Source organism: Microcaecilia unicolor, chromosome 3 (assembly GCF_901765095.1).
Source record: "Microcaecilia unicolor chromosome 3, aMicUni1.1, whole genome shotgun sequence".
Lineage (NCBI taxonomy): Eukaryota > Metazoa > Chordata > Amphibia > Gymnophiona > Siphonopidae > Microcaecilia > Microcaecilia unicolor.
Window position 1 is genome coordinate 260,158,823 of NC_044033.1, and position 25,377 is coordinate 260,184,199.

The window sequence follows — 25,377 nt, forward strand, 5'->3', positions numbered from 1 at the left end:
GAGAGTCCTCCACGGTACCGCTGCACAATGTCCTGAAGGAGACGCTGCTTCGGAACTGGGTGCGACCATTAACTAACCCCACCATTCCCAAGAAAGCAGAGTCCCAGTACAGGATCCACTCTGACCCAGAGCTCATGCGGCCCCAGTTGCCCCATGACTCAGCGGTCGTGGATTCTGCTCTCAAGAGGGCACGGAGTTCGAGGGATACCGCCTCGGCGCCCCCGGGGCGGGAGTCTCGCACTCTGGACTCGTTTGGGAGGAAGGCCTACCAATCCTCCATGCTCGTGACCCGCATCCAATCCTACCTGCTCTATATGAGCATCCACATGCGGACCAATGTGCAACAGCTGGCGGACCTGGTCGATAAGCTCCCGCCGGAGCAGTCCAGGCCATATCAGGAGGTGGTCAGGCAGCTGAAGGCGTGCAGAAAGTTCCTGTCCAGGGGGATTTTTGACACCTGTGACGTGGCATCTCGTGCTGCGGCCCAAGGTATAGTGATGCGCAGGCTCTCATGGCTGCGTGCCTCTGACCTGGACAACCGCACCCAGCAGAGACTGGCTGACGTCCCTTGCCGGGGGGATAACATTTTTGGTGAGAAGGTCGAGCAGATGGTTGACCAACTGCATCAGCGGGAAACCGCTCTCGACAAGCTCTCCCACCGGGCGCCTTCAGCACCCGCCCCCACGGGCGGGCGTTTTTCCCGGGCCCGGCAGGCTGCACCCTATTCTTTTGCGAAGCGTAGGTACAACCAGCCGGCCCGAAGGCCTCGTCAGGCACAGGGACAGCCCCAGCGCGCTCGTTCCCGTCAACAGCGTGCGCCTAAGCAGCCCCCTGCGCCTCCACAGCAAAAGCCGGGGACGGGCTTTTGACTGGATCCACGGGAACATAGCCGCCCTACAAGTGTCCGTACCGGACGACCTGCCGGTCGGAGGGAGGTTAAAATTCTTTCACCAAAGGTGGCCTCTCATAACCTCCGACCGGTGGGTTCTCCAAATAGTGCGGTGCGGATACGCCCTGAATTTGGCCTCCCTGCCTCCAAATTGTCCTCCGGGAGCTCAGTCTTTCAGCTCCCATCACAAGCAGGTACTTGCAGAGGAACTCTCCGCCCTTCTCAGCGCCAATGCGGTCGAGCCCGTACCACCCGGGCAGGAAGGGCAGGGATTCTATTCCAGGTACTTCCTTGTGGAAAAGAAAACAGGGGGGATGCGTCCCATCCTAGACCTGAGAGGCCTGAACAAATTCCTGGTCAAAGAAAAGTTCAGGATGCTTTCCTTGGGCACCCTTCTGCCAATGATTCAGAAAAACGATTGGCTATGTTCCCTGGATTTAAAGGACGCATACACTCACATCCCGATACTGCCAGCTCACAGACAGTATCTCAGATTCCGCCTGGGCGCACGGCACTTTCAGTATTGTGTGCTGCCCTTTGGGCTCGCCTCTGCCCCACGAGTGTTTACAAAGTGCCTCGTGGTGGTAGTGGCCTACCTGCGCAAGCTGGGAGTGCACGTGTTCCCATATCTCGACGATTGGCTGGTCAAGAACACCTCGGAGGCAGGAGCCCTCCGGTCCATGCAGTGCACTATTCAACTTCTGGAGCTGCTGGGGTTTGTGATAAATTACCCAAAGTCCCATCTCCAGCCAACTCAGTCTCTGGAATTCATAGGAGCGCTGCTGACTTCCCAGACGGCTCAGGCCTACCTTCCCGAAGCGAGGGCCACCAATCTCTTGGCCCTGGCTTCGCAGACCAGAGCGTCTCAGCAGATCACGGCTCGGCAGATGTTGAGACTTCTGGGTCATATGGCCTCCACAGTTCATGTGACTCCCATGGCTCGTCTTCACATGAGATCTGCTCAATGGACCCTAGCTTCCCAGTGGTTCCAAGCCACCGGGAATCTAGAGGATGTCATCCGTCTCTCCACCAGTTGCCGCACTTCACTGCTCTGGTGGACCATACGGACCAATTTGACCCTGGGACGTCCATTTCAAATTCCGCAGCCCACAAAAGTGCTGACAACGGATGCATCTCGCCTGGGGTGGGGAGCCCATGTCGATGGGCTTCACACCCAGGGTATGTGGTCCCTCCAGGAAAAGGATCTGCAGATCAACCTCCTGGAGCTCCGAGCGATCTGGAACGCACTGAAGGCTTTCAGAGATCGGCTGTCCTGCCAAATTATCCAAATTCGGACAGACAATCAGGTTGCAATGTATTACGTCAACAAGCAGGGGGGCACCGGATCTCGCCCCCTGTGTCAGGAAGCCGTCGGGATGTGGCGCTGGGCATGCCGGCACAGCATGCTTCTCCAAGCCACGTACCTGGCAGGCGTAAACAACAGTCTGGCCGACAGACTGAGCAGAGTCATGCAACCGCACGAGTGGTCGCTCCATTCCAGAGTGGTACGCAAGATCTTCCGAGAGTGGGGCACCCCCTCGGTGGATCTTTTCGCCTCTCAGACCAACCACAAGCTGCCTCTGTTCTGTTCCAGACTTCAGACACACGGCAGGCTAGCGTCAGATGCCTTTCTCCTTCATTGGGGGACCGGCCTCCTGTATGCTTATCCTCCCATACCTTTGGTGGGGAAGACCTTACTGAAACTCAAGCAAGACCGAGGCACCATGATTCTGATAGCGCCCTTTTGGCCCCGTCAGATCTGGTTCCCTCTTCTTCTGGAGTTGTCCTCCGAAGAACCGTGGAGATTGGAGTGTTTTCCGACTCTCATTTCGCAGAACGACGGAGCGTTGCTGCATCCCAACCTTCAATCCCTGGCTCTCACGGCCTGGATGTTGAGGGCGTAGACTTCGCTGCGTTGGGTCTGTCTGAGGGTGTCTCCCGGGTCTTGCTTGCCTCTAGGAAGGATTCCACTAAAAAGAGTTACTTTTTCAAGTGGAGGAGGTTTGTCGTCTGGTGTGAGAGCAAGGCCCTAGAACCTCGTTCTTGCCCTGCACAGAACCTGCTTGAATACCTTCTGCACTTATCGGAGTCTGGCCTCAAGACCAACTCAGTAAGGAATCACCTTAGTGCGATTAGTGCTTACCATTATCGTGTGGAAGGTAAAGCCATCTCTGGAGAGCCTTTAGTCGTTCGATTCATGAGAGGTTTGCTTTTGTCAAAGCCCCCTATCAAGCCTCCTACTGTGTCATGGGATCTCAACGTCGTCCTCACCCAGCTGATGAAACCTCCTTTTGAGCCACTGAATACCTGCCATCTGAAGTACTTGACCTGGAAGGTCATTTTCTTGGTGGCAGTTACTTCAGCTCGTAGGGTCAGTGAGCTTCAAGCCCTGGTAGCTCATGCTCCATATACCAAATTTCATCACAACAGAGTAGTGCTCCGCACCCACCCAAAGTTCCTGCCGAAGGTGGTGTCGGAGTTCCATCTTAACCAGTCAATTGTCTTGCCAACATTCTTCCCCAGGCCGCATACCCGCCCTGCTGAACGTCAGTTGCACACATTGGACTGCAAGAGAGCATTGGCCTTCTACTTGGAGCGGACACAGCCCAACAGACAGTCCGCCCAATTGTTTATTTCCTTCGACCCTAACAGGCTAGGGGTCGCTGTCGGGAAACGCACCATCTCTAATTGGCTAGCAGATTGCATTTCCTTCACTTACGCCCAGGCTGGGCTGACTCTTGAGGGTCATGTCACGGCTCATAGTGTCAGAGCCATGGCAGCGTCGGTGGCCCACTTGAAGTCAGCCACTATTGAAGAGATCTGCAAGGCTGCGACGTGGTCATCTGTCCACACATTCACATCTCATTACTGCCTCCAGCAGGATACCCGACGCGACAGTCGGTTCGGGCAGTCGGTGCTGCAGAATCTGTTTGGGGTGTAAATCCAACTCCACCCTCCAGGACCCGAATTTATTCTGGTCAGGCTGCACTCTCAGTTAGTTGTTCTTCGTAGGTCAATTTCTGTTGTACCCTCGCCGTTGCGAGGTTCAATTGACCTGGGTTATTGTTTTGAGTGAGCCTGAGAGCTAGGGATACCCCAGTCGTGAGAACAAGCAGCCTGCTTGTCCTCGGAGAAAGGGTATGATACATACCTGTAGCAGTTGTTCTCCGAGGACAGCAGGCTGATTGTTCTCACCTACCCTCCCTCCTCCCCTTTGGAGTTGTGTGTTTCATCTTTTGCTAGTCATTCAACTGGCGGGAGCGGTCGCGCACGGGCGGGAAGACGGCCGCGCATGCGCGGTGGGCGTGCCCTGCGTGCCGACCGTCCCGCGAAGCTTCTTTCCGGTTGGTGGGGGCTGCCGCGGACGTCACCCAGTCGTGAGAACAATCAGCCTGCTGTCCTCGGAGAACAACTGCTACAGGTATGTATCATACACTCACTGGGTAGAGCCTAATACACCAATATACCACCCATACGGAAAACACAGACCGTCGATAATATGAAACAAGGAATCATAATATCACAATTCCTTATGTACAGCCACAAACCAACCTGTTAGGGTGGATAGTGTTCACAATGAGCTCATTTTATTAACAACCAGATAGAGATAAGAGTTTTCAATTTTGGCACAGTATAAGTCATTACAAGAACAAAATTTAAGAAAAACCAATGGACTGCATTAGGGGCTTATAGCCCATTTAGTCATGCTTAAACAAAAGAAATCTGCATGAAACAAAATAATTTTGACTTATAACACCTCTCTCTCTTTGCCCCAATTCAACACTGCCCCACTGTCGCCCCCCCCCCCACCACCACATCCAACATTGCCCCTATGTCTCCCCATCTCTCTCTCCTCCCTTCTTCATACAGCATCATCACCCCGTCCCCTCACCAGTCTCCAGAGACCCAAATACTCCTTACCTGCTTGCTTGCTCCCTGGCTCAGTCGGTGTCAGTCACTGATTGAAAAGAGCCGCCGCGTGCTGCAACACTCAGGCTCACAGTTACAGCCAGTCTTTGACCTGGGAAAGGCAGCAAGCAGGAAGTGTCACGGGGGGGAGGTTCCCTTCCGACAGAGCCAGATCCGCTGGGAAAGAAGCCTTAGGGAGATATTGAGTCAGGCAGGCAGCTGCAGCTGGTAAGAAAAGAAATGAGCTGGGGGTGGGGGCAGGTGTCGGCAGGGAGAGGAAGATACAATTTTGTTCCTGCTCCAAATTTGAGAAGGCAGGGGAAACAGGTCACGGTGGGCTGAGGAGGCTTAGCCTCCCCAAGCCTCTTATACGGGGCGCATATGTTTGCCTCAGCATTGTTTCAAGTGTTATGAATATTTATATATCTCAAGTTTTGGGGGCCCTTTTACTAAGCTGCGTAAGTATCTACGTGTGCCCAACGTGTTCTAAAATGGAATTACTGCCCAGCTACCGCGTGGCCCATTTGGTAATTTCATTTTTGGCACACGTCCGCTAAACGCACCCAAAAAATGGCATTTGGCGCATGTAGGTTATTACCTCCCAGTTACCGCATGAGACTTTACCACTAGGTCAATGGCTGGCGGGAAGATCTCAGACCCAAAATGGACGCGCAGCAATTTTTTATTTTGCCGCACGTCCATTTTCGGCAAAAATTTTAAAAAGGCATTTTTTGCCGGTGCGTGTCTACACTACCGCAGGCTATTTTTTAGCGCACCTTAGTAAAAAGGACCCCTTTGTTTCTGAGAAAACTGGGAACAAAAATAAAGTTTAAATTTAACCCTTTGTTAAAGGTTCTCTCTTTGCCCGCTTAGATGTGTGGGTGTCAGCACTGAATATTAGCTAGCACCTTCATAATGTCTAGGTAGCCAGCTGACCCCAGATGTTGAATGCTGGTGTCCAGACATGGCCCAGCATTGAATATCTGAGATTAAAAACCACTGACCACTGCAGGTTGAATACTGACTGATTAGATTTTTATACCATCCCTACGTAATCCCCGGGCTGATTATGAAACATACAGAAAAACATAAGATCACATAGACAAGACAGCCATCTAACCGTCACCCAACCCCAACAACCCATAAGTACAGTAATTTCACAAGGCATAATACATTCACCAGATTTTGAAAGGCATTATGGAGGTAATTCTATAAAGAGCCATTCTCCTGTACTTGAATCCTCAGCCAGTAGGTCCAAAAACTCTATTCAGTATTCTCACAACTCCAGTCAATAGGCATTGGCTCATCCAACTCCCAACTATAAAAATACAATAACAACGATACAAATATAAAATAGCAAAAAATAATAAATAAAAAATAACTGATGTTTTATATATGCAGTGGGTAGTTTGTAGCACCTAGTATATAGTTTAGAATGCATTAATGTATGTCACCCGATATTTCCATTGCGTTACTCATTTTTTAAAAAATGATCATAAACTTGATATTTAAGCTCTTTTTGATAGCTCTGCATGTAAGAAAACTGTGTGTGTGATAGCTCAATGACATTTCAGCATTAGAGGAGTGTGCGCCCCCGTTTGACGTTTTTTATTTTGTTTGTCGATCACACTTTTGTGTCACGTCTGCCATTTTTTGTTGATTGTATATTCACCTCATTTCTGCGTAATTTTTTGGGGAGGGATAGACACTGAAGGATAGACACTGCACTGATAGGAAGATGAGAATGTATTTGGAGGTTCTTTACCCATTTCTTTCTCACTCTGACACCATTTTCAAAGAAAGGGTTAGTTGTTTCTATACATAAGAGCACTGTTTTCTTTATTCCAAAACTATACTTCACTCTATACTTATTCATAAATATAAAGATTGTCATTTTTATATAGAGCACCAATATATTTAACATGTCTTTTTTGTACTCCATTGCACAGTTTTTTTCTATTACCTACACTTTCGGTGTCAAATGGATCTCTTTGCATATCCTCTGAAGGTATTGTTTCATTTCATCTTATTTCCTCTCTCTCTTTTGAAACATGTTTCAGTTGTAAACATTCTTTAGCATATAGTCTAGAGAGAGTAATATGCTGTGTTGTATTTACTGTTCTAATTTTGTACATTTTTAGGTAGTACTGTTTTAGCACTTTATTTAATTGATCCTCAATAGTATTACAATTGAGGAATTATTACATTGTAATATTTGTTTTTAATTTGTTATTGTCCCTCATGGTAGATATATTTATTGTAGTGTATGTCTTTTGATTATCTTTAGACTCCTGATGCAGGCCTATTAGAACGAAGTACAGCTCATGTCGAGTCTTGGATATTAGTAAATATTTGGCCTTTTTAACATCGTCTGGCCATTGTTCTTAGTCATCCTTGCTGTTTTGTCTGTTTGACTGCGTGGGTTCCGTTCTTCTTTATCTACGTTGGCTTCTACTTTTGGAGAATGATGATGTGTTTCAACCAATGGGAAAATGTTCTTAGAAAGACAGAGATATCTTTGAGAAGCAGCTCCCTTAGAGGATAACAACATCAGGAGAAAGAGTATAGAAGCTAAATGGGCTGAAGCTATTAATTTAAATATAAATATCATACAGTATAAATATCATACAGAGTGAACAACACCATCTAACCACTTATACATATTCCAGTTTCTTTATTATTTTTCAGGTGCTGCATTAGCTCTTTCTTCATACTGAAATCTTTCTCATACTTAGAGCATGTAAAATGTGTCTCTTTTATACATGTTTCGCCCATTAGATTGTAAGCTCCTTGGAGCAGGGACTGTCCCTTTTTGTTAATCTGTACAGCGCTGCGTAACCCTAGTAGTGCTCTAGAAATGTTAAGTAGTAGTAGTTTACTATTGTCCTTGTAGTTCTCTCTTTTGACTGAAGGCTTTTCCACAGTCTGTACATTTAGATAGTCTCTCTTTAGTGTCAGATCCCTCTCATAATGTCTCTGCTAAGAGGTCAGGTATAGGCTCACTATCCTTCTATCACTTCTGGTGGGCTACACACAGCTAATATCATGGCTGTGCGATCGGCATAGGGTTTTAACATATTTATATGAAAGATATGCTGTTTTCTATCTTGAGAGTCCATACATATAACATAGTTTGTATCATTTAGGCACCTTATGACCTTGTAAGGTCCCACCCAGTTAGCCTGACGTTTCCCACCCAGTTACCCTGAAGTTTGTTCTGATGTACTGAGACTAAAACAGGTACCTGCTGGCTCTCACAAAATTCTCTATTTCAAGCTTTATGATCATGCCAGGTCTTTTGCTTAATTTGGGCTGCCTGCAATTTATCTCTGTCAAAGCCCAAATGGTCTTCTCATTGCTGCACATATTGAGTACATATTCAATTATAGGGGTGTCAGAGGTGTCAACTTTCCCCTCCCAATGTTCTCTTATTAGGTCAAGGGGCCCTCTCATCCTCTGGCCATAAAGCAGCTTGAATGGAGAGAAACTGGTAGACTTCTGGGGTACTTCTCTGTATGCAAATAATAGCTAGGACAAATACTTTTCCCAGTCTCCTGTCTCTACAAAAGTCTTTAACATATGCTTTAATGTCCTATTAAATCTCTCCACCAACCTATTAGTTTCAGGGTGATATGGGGTAGTACATACAGATTTTGGATCAGCTCAGACACAAACTGTGTCCCTTAGTCTGAGAGTATTTCTTGTGGATATCCTACCCGGGAAAATATTTCTAGCAGGGCAGTGGCAATTTTCTCTGCTGCTACAGACAATAAGGCAACCGTTTCAGGATATCTGGTAGCAAAGTCCACCACTGTCAATATGTACTTCTTCCCAGTCTGGCTAGGGACATCTATCCTCTCAAATGTAAAGGTTTCAAGTGTGCTCGGGGGTGATCTTAGGTCTTACTCATTCTTTGGCACGCATCACAGGTTTGACAATAGTCAGCTATGGCTCGAGAAACTCCTGGCCAATAGAAGTTCTGTGTCAAGCATGTGCATGTTACCCCCTGGTGTTCTGCTAGTGGAATGTCATCTGCAATCTGTAGGAGTTGTTCCATGTATTCTTTGGGTACTATAAGCTGTTTGCCTGCTATCCACAGCCTGTTAGGATCAATGGGATTCATCTCTCTATACAGCAAGCCCCCTTTCCATAGGATACGATCTATACAAGTCTCATTGGTTGACTGACCAGCACTGTGTACGTCTAGTAGTGCTATAGAAATAAGTAATAGTAGTAGTAGTGACTGACCAGCCCTCTGCCTCAGAGCTTCCAGGTCAAGGTCAGAGTGTTGTGCTTCCTGAAAAGCATGTCTCTGTCCTATATCAGTATCCATATCTGGAAGAGTCTCTGCTAGTGACTTTGACAAATCAGGGACAACAGTCTGCTCAATAGGTGTGTCAGTTAAGTCAGGCTGTTCCATACTCACGGCCCCGGTCACCTCAGGAACTGGTGCTGCTGCTGCTGCTGCAAGCACTGGAGTGACTTCTCTTGATGCTTGGTCACCTGGTTCCACCTGGACTGGCTCAGGATCTGGAACTGGAGAAGTGATCTCTGCTGCTTGTACAAAGCACAAAACCTTGCTTGAAACAGTATTTTTGATTAAAAAAAAGATAGATGTTTTTGTTTTTTCGAAATTGACTTCTTTTGTATTCAGATTTTGAATGTTTTGTGCAAAACGTCCAAAGTCAGACATAGACATCATATCAAAAATGCTCCTCAACATGTATTTGCACGTGGATGTACACATGGGTGGAATTTGCATAGAGTATGGCTGGGGCTCAAACTTACATGCATAGCTTATAGAATACCATAAGTGACGTAATGTGTAACCTGTTGTTAAAATCATCCATAGTACCTGAAGATTGGAGGGTGGCCAATGTGACGCTGATTTTTAAAAAGGGTTCTAGGGGTGATCCGGGAAATTATAGACCGGTAAGCCTGACATTGGTGCCAGGAAAAATAGTGGAAACTATTATAAAGAATAAAATGACAGAACACATAGACAAACATGGTTTAATGGGACAGAGTCAGCATGGGTTCAGCCAAAGGAAGTCTTGCCTCACCAATTTGCTTCATTTGTTTGAAGGCGTGAATATACATGTGGATAAAGGTGAGCCGGTTGATGTAGTGTATCTAGATTTTCAGAAAGCTTTTGATAAAGTTCCTCATGAGAGACTCCTTAACACTGATCCACTCAACACTGACCACCACACTTGCAGAAAGCAATATCATACCCACACTATACAATCATCAAAGAATGATCAGATACACCACACCTCATCAAACCGACAACAACCAGAACAAAAGAAAAACACCAACATGCGGGCAATCACAACTGAAGGGAAAGAAGGGCCCAAACAAACCCACCTTAACAAAGAAATGACAACTATTAAAAGTCCACACATCACCAAACACAGAAGACCCATTCTAAACAATCCAAGTGGGCTACATCAATGCCAGATCCGCTGTAAATAAAACAGCAATATTTGTTAATTGCTGGATCACATCAAAAAACCTTGACCTACTCTTCATTAATGAAACCTGGATCCATGACCAAAAGGATCCTATAATCCTACACCTGTGCCCTCCCAGATACAAAATCACACACTGGACAAGAAAAGAAAAAAAGAAGCAGAGGCATAGCACTCATCTATCGATCCCATTTTACCACCGAAACCTCTGCTGAGTCCATAACACCTGAACTAGAAATTGCCTCAATTAGAATCCACAACAAAACCCTAAATGATCACTTGAACTGTGTCTTGATTTACAGACCTCCAGGCAACTGGAACGAAGGCCAGACTAACTTTATGGACTTCATCTCAAACACATGTGTAACCAATTCCAACATACTATTACTAGGAGACATCAACCGTCACCTAGAAGACCCAAACTCTATCAACGCACGAGAATGCAAGGAATTCCTCCACTTATGGGATCTCAAATGGCCACAAATGCAAGCAACCCACGTAAAAGGCCACATACTCGATCTCATCTCACACAAACTATCAACAGACCAAAACTTATTGATAACTGATATCAAATGGTCAGAAACACCCTGGACCGACTACAACAAACTAAACCTGTCCCTACACTGGCGGAAAAAGGGCTTACAATGAACACAGGATCACACATCTTACAGCACAAGAGGTCAAGTAGACAAGAAAACATTCTGGCAACTGATATACAGTAATGAATGGTCAACACAAACAGACTCTACCTACTACCTCATAGAATGGGACAAAAGAAGCAAAAGCATACTAGAACCTCAGCAAGCATAACTTGATACCATGATTCAACGATGAACTGAAAAAGCTAAAAACGCACACCAGGAAACTCGAACAAGCATGGAAGAAAACAAAAGATGAACATACACTTAACACCTGGAAACAAATACAAAGAAAATACAAATACGCAATAAGACAGACCAAAAGATTATTCTATAAAACTAAAATAGGGACAGATTACAAAGACACAAAAAAACTATACCAACTGATGAACAAGGTCCTAGACACCAACTTGGTCACTACAACGAATATAGACATCCCATCTGCAGATGAAATTGCTACGTATTTCAACAAAAAAATTGTAAACCTATGCAACACGCTGCCTCAAGACACCACTGACATTGAAAACTTCCTTAATGAGCTGGACCCAACTACTGGAGAATACCCGGCTGACCGGACTTGATTAAACTTCGCCCTCCTTACCTTTGAAACAGTTACCCAAGCGATCAGCAGGTTCTCCAGCACTCACTGTAAACTAGATATCTAAACTATCTAATAAAATCCGCCCCTGACCACTTCATAGGAGACCTCACATCCCACCTAAATTACATGCTTCAGCAAGGTCTCTTCCCTAAGGAAAATGGCAATATCCTACTCACCCCAATACCAAAAGATACCAAGAAAAAAACTAATGAAATCACTAACTACTGCCCAGTAGCATCGATCCCGTTGGCAGTCAAACTGATGGAAAGCATGGTAACCAAACAACTTACAAACTACATAAACAAATACTCAATATTGCGTGAATCTCAGTCAGGTTTCTGCTCCCTCCACAGCACCGAAACAGTACTAATCACTCTCCTAGCCAAGTTCAAACAGGAAATAGCAACAGGCAAAAACATCCTTCTCCTCCAATTCGATATGTCCAGTGCACAGTAGCGTTCCTAGGGGGGCTGACACCCGGGGCAGATCGCCGATGCGCCCCGTCCCCCGGGTGCAGCGACCCCCCCCCCCCCGGTGAAAGAACCCCCCCCCCAGGTGCACGCTGCTGGGGGGTGCAGCGCGCGCCTGTCCTTCCTTCGTTCCATGCTCCCTCTGCCCCGGAACAGGTTACTTCCTGTTCCGGGGCAGACGGAGCATGGAACGAAGGAAGGAGAGGTGCGCACGGCACCCCCACAGCGGCGTGCACCTGGGGCGGACCGCACCCACCGACCCCCCCCCTAGGAACGCTACTGCCAGTGCATTCGACATGGTCAACCATAATATATTAATGAGATTACTAGATAAATTCAGGATTGGTGGAAACATACTTAGCTGGATCAAGGGCTTCCTAACCACAAGAACATACCAAGTAAAATCAAACTCAAACATATCACCACCGTGGAAAGCAGACTGTGGAGTACCGCAAGGATCACCGCTATCACCGATACTCTTCAACCTAATTATTTATTTATTTATTTAATACATTTGTATCCCACGCTTTCCCACTAAAAGCAGGTTCAATGCGGCTTACATAGTATTAGGTTATACAGAATTTTGTTAGATAGGTAGGAAAATTAAATGTAGCATAGGAATAGCTTGGATGGGTCAGTAAATATAGGCGATATAGGGTAGTGATTGGATGGAGAAGTGGAAGAATGGAAGGGTTGGTAGGGATAGGTGATGTGGGGGGTGATGTAGGAGATGTAGTCTGGAACAATGTCATTGACGTTGCTTCTTTGGTGTTCGTTAGGTAGATCGGTTCATACGTTTAATCAGGGTCTTTAGGGTAGGCTTGCTTGAATAAATGGGTTTTTAATGCTTTCCTGAAAGGTAGATGGTCATAGATTGATCGGATATGTCTAGGGAGGGCGTTCCAGAGTTGGCTGCCCAGGAAGGAGAAATTGGATCCATAATAAGTTTTGTACTTGAGACCTTTACAGTTGGGATAGTGCAGGTTGAGGAAGTTTCGCGAGAATACAGACATGTTTCTTGCTGGGAGGTCAACTAGATTTGTCATATAGGCCGGAGAATCGCCGTGTATTATGTTGTGGATTAATGTGTGGACTTTAGGGGGTCACGTGATGCAGTGAGCGGCAGAGGACGTGTCTTACTCTAGCTGCTCAAAGCCTCGTTCGAAAACCAAGTTATTCGGCGGTCTCCACCCTTGGGAACACCTCCCGCGGCACAAAACATCTTCCTTATCGTATGGACAAGTATATCACGAGATCTTTGATGGCTCAAACGGCGAAAAGCGGAAAGAAAAAGGAGGACAAAGCAAGGGCTAGCGAATCCAATATGGCGCCGGTTTCGCCGGCGCCTTCTCCTCCCCGCCAGAATGCGGAGGCGCTCATCCCGGAGCTCACAGAGGCAGTTGTGCGGGCATTAGCTCCACAATTTGATCAATTATCAGCGCAAATAGCGGGCATAACGGCGGTGACCTCAGAACTCTCGCGACGCACGGGTGAGTTAGAGGCCCGAGTGGCGGAGGTGGAGGAGGGGCACCAAGAACACTCTGGTGAGCTGGAGCGCTTGTCCCGCCTGGTACATGACTACTCAGAGAGAATAGAGGACTTGGAGAATCGCTCTAGGCGAGACAACCTCCGCTTTGTGGGCTTCGCAGAATCCTTGTCAGATGCCAATTTAAAAACCACACTTGAAACCTGGTTGCAGGCGACATTTCCTGAAGCGGGAGAGGGGAGGCCGATCCGACTTTAGCGGGCCCACCGAGTGGGGCCTAGACCAGTGAGGGAGCAGCGCCCTAGGGTGGTCATAGCAAAATTTCACGACTACTCACAAAAGGCTGCCGTTTTACGGACATACAAAGGGTGCAGAGATACCACTAAATATGATGGCGCCCTCATCCGCGTTTTCCAGGATTACTCGGCAGCTCTGGCAGCCCAACGACGGGCGTTCTCGGCAGTCTGCACACGGCTGGTGGATAAGAAGTACAGATTTATGTTACAATACCCAGCTACTTTAAAAATAATGGAAAATGGTGTTTGGAAAGCCTTCACTAAACCGGAGGTAGCCGCAGAATGGCTGAATAAACAAGCTACAAGGCCAGCGGACTGATTAAAACATCTTTGCTGCGGGATCGAGATGATATGCTAGAGGTGCTCACAAACACCTGTTGGATCACGCCACTCGAGAATGATAAGTTGTCTGTTGGAACTTTGTTGAGCAGTTGGAACATTGGTTTAAACGGCCAAGCTTTTTTTGGGAGAATTGGCACAAGGTATGGGACTGGAGACGCCCAGATGATGGAGAGACAAAGCCACGACTGGAACACTAATAGGTGTAAACCGGAGTCACTTGGCTCGCGGATACACTGAGTTATACAAGGGATATGTTGCCAGGTTGACCGAGTGCTTGGAGAGGGTGGAGGGAAGTTCGGAAATTTGTTAAAGTTAATTAGGTTTGACTAAGAACGAGGCTTTACTGGCACCCATTGACCCCACACTGGACGCGGCTTATTTTAGGTTGCGTCTGGTGAAGTAGGCCCAGGTGCGATTAAATGGGGAATAGTGTAGGGAAGAGGGTAGGGCAAGAGGGGGGGGGAAGGGGAGAAATGGGAGAGAAGGGAAGGGCTGGGACAGGACTTGTACTGTGGGAGGGGGAGGGAATAGGGGAAAGACACAAAATTAGATACTATCTAGATTGGATTGTGGAGTTCAGTTGGATGGAGTTGGTGCCGTCCCTGCAGCGGGGCTCTGGGAGAGTGAAAAAATTAGGTGAACGCTGTTGCCGTGCCGGGGCAGGTAAGAATGTGAGATTATTGAGAAATGACTACATGCCACCTCTGTTACAAATACAGGACTGCTGGGTGAGGGCTGGGCACCCGGGAGCCTTAAGAGTGCAAAAAGTATCTAATTTATGTAACCGGGTCGACTTAGGTGATGGCTAAACCATCAACCCCCCGATTGATATCATGGAACGTATCTGGTATCTCCTCCCCAATAAAACGCACAAAAATTTTGACAGCGTTGCAGCGCCACCAGGCTGGAATAGCATGCCTTCAAGAAACCAAATTAACGGACGCAGAGCACCAAAAACTTAAACAGCGCTGGGTGGGAGAATGTCATTTTGCTTCCTCTGGAAGCAAAAGAGGAGGAGTAGCAATTCTAATACACAAACACATGCAATGCACATCAAAGTTAATTTGCAAAGATAGGGATGGCAGATATATACTCCTACAATTAAACATAATGGGGCAGGAAGTTTTTCTGCTTAATGTCTATTGTCCTAATGTATATGATCATTCTTTTTTCCAACACCTAGTTCGGCTAGGAATCCAATACGGGCACACTCCATGGATAGTGGCAGGGGACTTTAATCAAGTCATGGATGGGTTACAAGATCGCTCGGGACCGCAGGTAAGCTCAGCGTTTGGGACAGGTAAAGGGTTGGGATATTTGAGTACCGCCTTGGATCTCATAGACCCATGGAGGTTAACGCACCCTACATCTAAAGATTACACACATTTATCAAGAGCACATAGCTCATGGTCGAGAATAGACTACATATTGATATCCTCAGCTCTGTTCTCCCAAGTGCCACGTGCAGAGATAGGAGTGATGGAGGTCTCAGATCATGCAATGATTTGGATTGAACTGGAGGTGGGAGCAACTAGGTTGCGCCATCATGTTTGGAGGTTCCCCAGATACCTGGCAGATGATACGGGCTTTCAGGATTACCTGAAGCAGCGATGGTCTCACTTCTTCGACACAAATGGGGGTCATGTGAGGGAAGCCAGGTTGTTCTGGGAGACTTCCAAAGCGGTGATCCGCGGGGATATAATTGCCTATATGTGTGCTCGTTCGAAAAGATTGGCAAAGGGAGTGAAACACCTAGAAACCGCATATCAAGCAGCGAAACGGGCACACATAGCGCACCCCTCGAAAGAGACCAAGGAGGTTATGCTAGCCTCTTTGGCAGCCCTTAACACAATGATCCACGAGAAAACAAAGAAACAATTCTTTCATAGATCTTTCTCCTTTCACAAGCATGGCAATAAATCTGGGAAACTGTTGGCCCGCCTTAACAAGACCTGGGGAGGAAATAGGTTTATACCAACACTCCGAGATGCAGAGGGTAAACAAGTGAATAACTCAGAGGAGGTAGTGCGGTTATTGGAACAATATTATGCAAACCTATACACAGCCCCAGAACCACTTTTAGGCCCACCCATAGAAGATTACTTGGCAGACTCTGGAATGCCACGCCTGAACCCCGAGGTATTAGAGCAGTTATATATGCCTATACGAGCCAAGGAGTTACAAAAAGTAGTGAAATCACTAAAACGAGGATCGGCCCCGGGCCCAGATGGATTTGGGGCTGAATATTACCAGTTACTACTCCCACAAATGTGTGGCCCACTTCTGGATTTTTTTGATGAATCCATTGAATGTGGAGGATTTAGGCGAGAATCTAATGAAGCCTTGATAACCCTAATACCAAAAGAAGGTAAGCCACCAGAAAATCCGGGTTCATACAGACCTATATCACTCATAAATGTGGATCTAAAGATTCTAGCGAAGGTCCTCTCTGAACGTCTGTCCCCTTTAATACCAGGTTTAGTGGGAGAGGGTCAGGTGGGGTTTGTGCGGGGTAGACACCCTTGCCACAATGTTAGGAAGGCATGTTTAGCTATCGCACAGAGCCTTACCAAGAATGAGCCATTGCTGCTGGTTAGCCTAGATGCGGAAAAGGCTTTTGATAAGGTCCGATGGGATTACCTTTTTCCCGTTCTTGATTATATTGGCCTCCGAGGGTGGACACTCAATGCTATAACAACGCTATACACTAATCCAAAAGCTTCCATAGTGGTCAATGGTTTGAGATCAAACTCTTTTCCTATATCATGTGGCACGAGGCAGGGTTGCCCGCTTTCACCAATCTTATTTTTGTTATACCTTGAGCCCTTGTTGTGCACTATTCAAAGGGATCCAGATATAAAGGGGATTAGACTATACTCACAGGAACTCAAAACTTTAGCTTTTGCAGATGATATGCTGGTAACTTTGACAAGGCCCCAATCCTCCATATCCCACTTATTTGGCATTCTTGAAGAGTTTGGCTCCTACTCGGGCCTTTCTCTGAATAGGAGTAAATCCATGGCACTACCAGTCCAGACCCGGATACATACGGCTTGGGAGGGGGAATTTCCGTTGTCATGGGCAGAGGGTAAACTGAAGTACCTTGGCATATGGCTGACAGCCGACCTGAATTCTTTATATAACCTGAACATAGAACCTCTTAAACTGAAAACTAGACAGACGCTGCAGACTTGGACAACTCTGCCCCTCTCTCTGATGGGGCGGATAGCCCTTTACAACATGATTCTGGTCCCAAAATGGGTTTATGTTTTGCAGGTGTTACCTTTGTTTCTTAAGCACAAAGAAGACCTGATGTTGACGAGGGTGGTCACCAAATATCTATGGAAGGGGAAAAAACCAAGATTACCAGTCTCTAAATTATATCTCTCCAGAGTTAAAGGGGGGTTGGGACTCCTAAACCTAAAGCTCTTCTCTGTGGCCAGTAATATGCGACACCTTTCAGATTGGTTTCGTAACACGAGTTACTTTTCGTGTACTAATATGGAGACCAAAGTGTTTTTCCCCCGTCATTTTAGTTCATGGCTGCATGCTGCACCAGGGGCAGTAAATACGCCCCGATATTTCACATCAGTGGTGTCTCCACTAAGACAGACTTGGCGCTGGCTGGGCCGCAAATTCGGCTTCCTTGCGACTTGCACTCCGCTACTACCGATACGAGGCAACAGTCACTTTCCCCCGGGGAACACAGCCAAGCTTTTTTCAGACTGGGAAACACGTGGTATCAGATACATTCACCAGTTATACTCAGAAGAGGGCGATTTAAAAACTATGGAGGATTTAGATAGAGAGTTTGGCACACTTAGTAGAGACTTTTTTGCCTCCTTTCAATTACGACATTATTTACGATCCCTTCCACCCACACATTTGAGTCCCCAAATATGGAGTCGACTGATGTCTCTTTTAGCTTTGGATGCTCAGGGGTCTGTCCCCTTAAAATACTACCACTCGGAAATACGGGAACAACTAGGTGAGAATGATTATGAGCAATTGGCTGCACAATGGAATAAAGAACTATCAGTGAATGTTCAATCTGAATATTTGAAGGCATGCTTTCTGGATATTTCCAGAATTTCGGAGAGTGTGGCGCTGCAAGAAACGGCGAGTAAATTCCTGTCTCGAATGTTTTTTTCCCCACATAGAGCATGGAGAGCTCATATGGGCCAGGAAGACAGATGTCGGAAGTGTGGTCACTCCCCAGCGAGGCTTGGCCACATGTTCTGGACTTGCCCCAGAATAGCCCGATTTTGGACACAGGTGTGTTGCCATGTGTCGGAAATGTGGAAGATCACTTGGCGGAAAAAGCCACAACTACTGTTCCATAAATTCCACTTGGCCCAAAGAACACCTAAAGGGTTGCGCCCGTTCCTTAAAAAAACGGTTTTACTGGGTAAGAAGGTCATCTTACACTTATGGATTACGCCAGACTCACCAACTTTGGCTCAATGGCGAGCGAGAAAGATTTTTTTATGCTCTTTAGAACGTAGCGCAGTGGGCGACCTGGCCTCACCCAGAGGGGAGTTATTTTGCCTGACATGGGCCCCCTTCTGGGACTCATTAACGGAGGTGGCTAGAAGTAGAATTTTGAATTCTTAAAGTTTGAATGGTTGGGTTTGCCCTGGTGCGGTGACAGAGAAAAGGGAGGGGACACGGTTTTGTGATAAGATGAAAGAGATAATGCAAGAGTCAATGATGTACTGGCCTATGTATCCTCGAGACCTATGTTATTATGAGTTACAATACGGGGTGAACCCCGGTGGATAACCGGAATTGCTTGACCTAAAAACACAGACATGTTTTGTAGCTTAGCTATGAACTTAATGTTGTATAGCCTCATAAGTTGCAGGGCTGAATAGGAACTATCTGACTCCATATCCATAATTGATCTTTGGGGACGGAAGGGGGGGAGGGGGGAGGATGGGGGGGAAGGGGGGATTCAAAAATAAAAAGGAAAACTGTCTAAACTGCTAGAGGCTGTCGATTGTATGTTATATGGTTAACGTTCTTCAGTTGTATTTTTGAATATAGCCCTGTAAATTGTATTATTATCTCTTTAATAAACAGATTTAAACATAATGTGTGGACTTTAAAGTTGATACGTTCTTTGATGGGGAGCCAGTGTAGTTTTGCACGGAGAGGAGTTGCACTTTCAAAGCGTGATTTGCCAAAGATGAGTCTCGCTGCTGTGTTTTGGGTAGTCTGAAGTTTTTTCAGGATGTGGGCTTTGCAGCCTATGAAAATGCTGTTACAGTAGTCAGCCTGGGTAAGTACCGTGGATTGCTCCAAGTTCTGGCCAAGACCTTATCCAACCAAGGCCTTAACCCTTCCATATATGCAGACAACGTCATAATATACATTCTGTACAACACCAAACTACAGAAATCAGCAACGAAATCAAGCTCAGCACCAACCACTGGAAGCAGCACGAGACACACCAACGCCCAACCCGCGTGCCCGAATGTCAACGACAAACAGCCGGCGTCAACACTGCCGGTAACGCTGGGAAAACCTCAGCGACACATGGTGACAACACCCCCCCCCCATCCCGCCTCCACGGTGCTCTCTCCCGAGTCATCACTGCACCCTGTCCCCGCACGCAGCCCCCTTACCCACCCTCCTCCCCAATGCATACTCCCGGCGACCTCCCTCTCCTCTAAGACTTCGGACCCCCACCCTCCCCCTCTTCCCCGACCGACTCCCTCCCGAGTCGCCGTTCAACCCCCCTATACTCTCCCCCATCCCGTGACGACTTGCCTCTGGACGTAGAGGACCCCACCCTCTCCCCGCGAGTTCCAGGGTCGTCATCCCTCCGTTACTCCCTCCCTCCCGTCCAGTACCAGGCACCCTCCCTCCGAATTTGAAAAGACATCTTCACCTACATCGGAGGTGTTACGGCAGCCGGAAACAGCTGAACAAAGATTGCAGGCTTGGCCCTTCTCACTCTCTGTCAGCTCTGGTCCCGCCCTTGCAGAAACAGGGCATGAGAGAGAAAAGGGCCGAGTCTGCAAGCTTTGGTCCGCTGCAGCCGGCCGCAGTAACACCGACAATGTAAGTGAGGATGAATTCCCTCCAGCCCCCCCCCCCACACACACACGCTGACCCCCCTTCAAGCCCCGAGCCACAACATCACAGTTCTCCACCACCCTCAAAGCCACCCACAACTTCCTCCAACTTTGACAGCACAGGACATCCCCCAACCACCCCCCCTCAAAACCCAAAACAATTAAAAATAAAAACAGAAACACACTAATATGAGCCAGCAACAACACAGGCAAAACCCACTCCACACCTCAACAAACACTGACCCCCCGGCCACTGTGAGACACACACACAATATCACAAACACACAGACATTCGCCCCCAAACACCCAGTCCCCCCCTCTCTCACTTACACACACACACACACTCTCTCTCTCTCTCTCTCTCTCTGTTTGTATATATATAAATATATATATATACACCCCTGCAACAATATCCACACACAAAGCCACCCACTACTTCCTCCCACTTTCCCAGCATGGGACATCCCCCAAACCCCCCTTCCCCCTCTTAAACCAAAACCCTCTCAGAGTTCACCACCCCGCCCCACCTCCCCCTTTCATTGTGAGACATACACAAAATATCACAAAAACTCAACACTCGCCCCCAACCTCCCAGTGCACCCACCTTCTCTCACTTACACACACGAAGGAGACAGGAGATTCGCTGGGTGGCTGGAGGGGGGGCAGGGGAGAGAAGAGGATCGGTGAGTGGCTGGAGGTGGGGCAAGGGAAAATGGAGAATTGCTGGGTGGTTGGGGGGGCAAGGGAGATAGGACAATCACTGCGTGGCTGGAGGGGGTTAGGGGAGAGAGGAGAATCGCTGGGTGCCTGGAGGGGGGCAGGGGACAGAGGAGAATCGCTGGGTGGCTGGAGGGGGGGCAAGGTAAAATGGAGAATCACTGGGTGCCTGGAGGGGGGGCAGAGGACAAAGGAGAATCGCTGGGTGGCTGGAGGGAGGGTCTCACTCTCTCTCTGTCACACACACACACTCGCGCATTCACTCTCTCACACACACAGTCACTCTCACACACACTCTCTCAAACATATACACTCCGACAAAAACCTTGCTTGCGTCCATTTCATTTGTGTCCGAAACGGGCCTTATTTGCTAGTATATACACACACATACACATATAAAATACAGGACTCCCTCCCCCTCTCTGGTCTCAGGATCCTCTCCCCTCTGGTCTCAGGATCCCCTCCCCTCTGGTCTCAGGTCTGAGGACCCCCTGCATCCCCCCCCTGCATGGTTGGCAGCACCGTGCGAGTGTGTGACAGAGAGAGTGTGAGTGCGAGTGTGTCTGTGAGAGAGAGAGTGTGTGTGTGTCTTCTCTCCCCTGCCCCCTCCAGCCACCTAGCGATTCTCCTCTCTTCCCTGCCCCCCTTCCAGCCACCCAGCGATTCTCCTGTGTCCCCTGCCCCCCCTCCAGCCACCCAGCGATTGTACTGAGTCCCCAGATTAGCTCCGTCGAATCAGCGGCGTTATTGAAAGCCCTGGCTGTCCACGGAGTCTGCTTCAGAACGTTGGAGGTGAGTTTGTTCCGGAGGTGAGTTCGTTCCCTCAGTCCTGCCTTCTGATTACCCGCCCTCAACGTCATCACGTTTTGACGCGAGGGCAGGGCAGTGAGAGATGTGACACCGTTACGAACCTTACGAAGCCTTCACTGAAGCCACGGAGTCAGCTTCAGAACGTTGGAAGTGCTTTTTATTATAGTAGAGATATATAATTTATTTATTTATTTATATATTTGTTGTATTTGTATCCCACATTTTCCCACCTATTTGCAGGCTCAATGTGGCTTACATTATTCCGTGATGGCGATCGCTATTTCCGGAATGAGTAATACAAAGTGGTATTGCATTAAAGTTCATAGTGACAGAGTAGATTAAGCAGTCATGTATAGAGAATTCATTTTCGGAATAAGTATTGCATTAAAGTTCATTAGTGACAAAGTGAATGAAGCAGTTGATTGGTCCAGTTCTTGTATAGGTTTCATTGTTTGGTATTTAGGATGGATCATTGTGGTATACCTTATTGAACAGGTTGGTTTTTAGTGATTTTCGGAAGTTTATGGCGTTTGGTAGTGCATTCCATAGTTGCGTGCTTATGTAGGAGAAGCTGGATGCATATGTTAATTTATATTTTAGTCCTTTGCAGCTGGGGTAGTGGAGATTCAGGAATGTGCATACTGACCTTCTTGTGTTCCTGGGTGGTAGGTCTTTGAGGTTTGACATGTAGACCAGGCCCTCGCCATGAATGATTTTATGAACTAGAGTGCAGATTTTGAACGCAATACGTTCTTTAAGTGGGAGGCAGTGTAATTTTTCTCTTAAGGGTTTAGCGCTTTCGTATTTCATTTTTCCGAATATGAGTCTGGCTGCTGTGTTTTGGGCAGTTTGGAGTTTCTTAATGATTTGTTCTTTGCATCCGGCATAGATTGCATTGCAGTAATCTTGGTGGCTTATCACCATTGATTGTGGGATAAACATAAAGGAATCCTGTTCAGAGGAAATGGATCCTAAGGAGCTTAGCCGAGATTGGGTGGCAGAGGCAGAGGCGGGGATGGTGCTGGGCAGACTTATAGGGTCTGTGCCAGAGCCGGTGGTTGGGAGGCGGGGATAGTGCTGGGCAGACTTATACGGTCTGTGCCAGAGCCGGTGGTGGGAGGCAGGGCTGGTGGTTGGGAGGCAGGGACAGTGCTGGGCAGACTTATACGGTCTGTGCCCTGAAATGAAAGAATTTAGCAATCCCACTCAGCACAACTGGCATGTAATGCAGTGCTCTTTACTGATACTTGAATAGGTAGATATACAATCATCTATTTCAATCATAACTGTGGCTTCAATACTTAAAGGGGGTTTGGGATGTTGCCCCGGGTGCATGCCACTGGGGGGGGTGCCGCGCACCTGTCTGCTCCGCTTGTTCCATGCTCCTTCTGCCCCGGGGGGGGTGTCCTTTCGCCAGGGGGGGAGGTGTGTCCTTTCACGGGGGGGAGGTGGCCTTTCGCCGGGGGGGGGGGGGCGCTGCACCCGGGGGGGCGCATCGGCGATCTGCCCTGGGTGTCGGCCATCCTAGGAACGTCACTGATCCTTCACTGCCCCAGTTACAATACTTAAATTGTGAGCCCACTAGGGACAGAGAAATTACGTGCATATAATATATGTAAACCACTTTGGTTGTACCTATAGAAAAATGGTATATCAAATCCATGACCCTTTACCCTTTACTTGTAAGCTAAAATTATCATAGAGCAACTCCCGCTCACTTTTATGGTTTTTTGATCTACCAAATCAAAATTAAGTTGGCAGAGTTTAGGGCAGAGCATCCCATAGACTTAGTCCAGTTATTATAAACAAGGTAGAGGAGTATTCATCTAAACGAACGTTATGAAAAGATGGCAGTTCATTAAGGCCCTTACCAGCTGATCTTAAAAATATTGTAGGCTGATAGATTTTCAAAGAAGTAGCAATGCAAGGCAGACAATCGCCAATGTAGTATGTAGTCTTAAAAATCAACACCAAAATCTTGAACCAAATCCTCCATATTTAATGGGATTAGAATAGGTGTCATACGTTTGAATCGGGGAAACTTTACAGATCAACCAAACAGTTGAATTTTGAGTGACTCGTAATGAATGAAGAGAATTCAAAGGAAAATCAATAAACATGGTATTACAATAATCCAAAAAGGAAAAATAGAGCACTGAACAACAGTATAAAAATTCAAGTGACTTAGGAGCCCTGTTACTAAAGCTTAGCACAAGCTAATGGAAATTAGTGTGTACTAATTGCTAAGAAGCCCGTTATTTACCTACGTGCTTCTTAGAATGTAGCACATTCTAATTCTGTTAGCACACACTAAGCTTTAGTAAAAGGCCCTCTTAACAAATCACATAAATGTTGGAGAGACATGAGCTTAAAAATGACTCTCTAAATAGCACCCTTAAGATAAGATTTCATCAGCAATGAATGTATCTAATGTGACCCCCAAATATTTGCTTTCAGTCTCTTTGTAATTTGAGAAAACAGAGAACATAGCACTCTGATTAATCAAAAGCTGTGGATATAATAGCAAAGTGCATTTTTTAAACTCTTAATATAGAAACCAGGTTTATTAAGTAAATATAGGAAATTTCTGTTTTAAACTTTATTGTTTATACATTGAAAAACATACAAGTTCAGTAAAATGAATGAAGCACTATTGCTGATCTTACAAAGAAAGGATACCATCTCTATAATTTTGGATTTCTACCTAAATATTTCAGCATGTTCTCGTTTGCTATATTCTCCAGATGGTTGCATATTTTAAGAAACCAACCTGTAAAATGTATACCATTCGCTTTCTTCTTTTACAGATATCTCTAGATACAGCACGGAATAGTATTTTTAGTGCTCGGGAAGCCTTCCGAAGAAAGTTAATAGAAGCTGAGCTGAAAAAACAAGAGTCTGCAGCAGTGCAACAGTCACCTTCTCCATCAGAGCAGGTGAAGAAGCCAAGCTCATCAACAAAAAGAAAGAGGAGTGGCAAAAAGAAGAAATAATTGGAGATACCAACTACTTGTTTCTGTATATTTCAAAAGAATACCTTTGATATTGATTATTGATTAAAACTATCTGTAATAGTTTACAGATTCTCGACTTAAATATTCTAGCTACTATAGCCAATGGATCCATTTAGGGGAAAGTTATCGACGTGAGCTACCATTAAGACGATTTATTTTATCACAAATCATGCAATTTTAGCATAGGGTCTCATTGCATAAAATGGGACCTTCTGCTAAAATAGCACAACTTCTGGTAAAATAACCCATCTTAACAGTACTGCACATTGATATCTTCTTCTTCTATTCTCTCCTATTACTTTCCAGTGTAATATTTGTTCTTTAAAATAATCTGCTGTTTAATTTGTATGAAAAATATTAGCTTTGGTCTTCCATTTAACCTATTTTTTTGAAATAAAACTTTTCACAAAATGTTATTCTGTTCTCACGTAATCACAGAAGAGATCAACATAAATGAGCAAGAATATCGGGGGGAAATTTCCTGGCCCCTGTTGTGCCCTTAGGGTTTTTTTTATTATTATTATCTATACCACTGCAGAAATGACTGCCACGACTGCAGTAGTGAATTCCAAACAAACTTACAGCATATAGAAGGGTATTTTAGAAAGGACATCCAGCTCAGAATGTAGATGTCCTAGTCAGTACATCACAAAT

At 46.5% G+C, this 25,377-nt stretch overlaps 1 protein-coding gene across 1 annotated transcript in view; it reads left to right on the forward strand.

Moving 5' to 3' along the window:
* Positions 1-25,054, forward strand: part of ADGB (androglobin) — a 738,031-nt gene extending 712,977 nt beyond the window's left edge. Inside the window, exon 35 of the mRNA XM_030198035.1 lies at positions 24,517-25,054. Within this exon, the coding sequence (XP_030053895.1) occupies positions 24,517-24,702 (186 nt within the window). The 3' untranslated portion in view covers positions 24,703-25,054. The remainder of the gene's footprint in view (positions 1-24,516) is intronic.
* Positions 25,055-25,377: the final 323 nt, after the last annotated feature.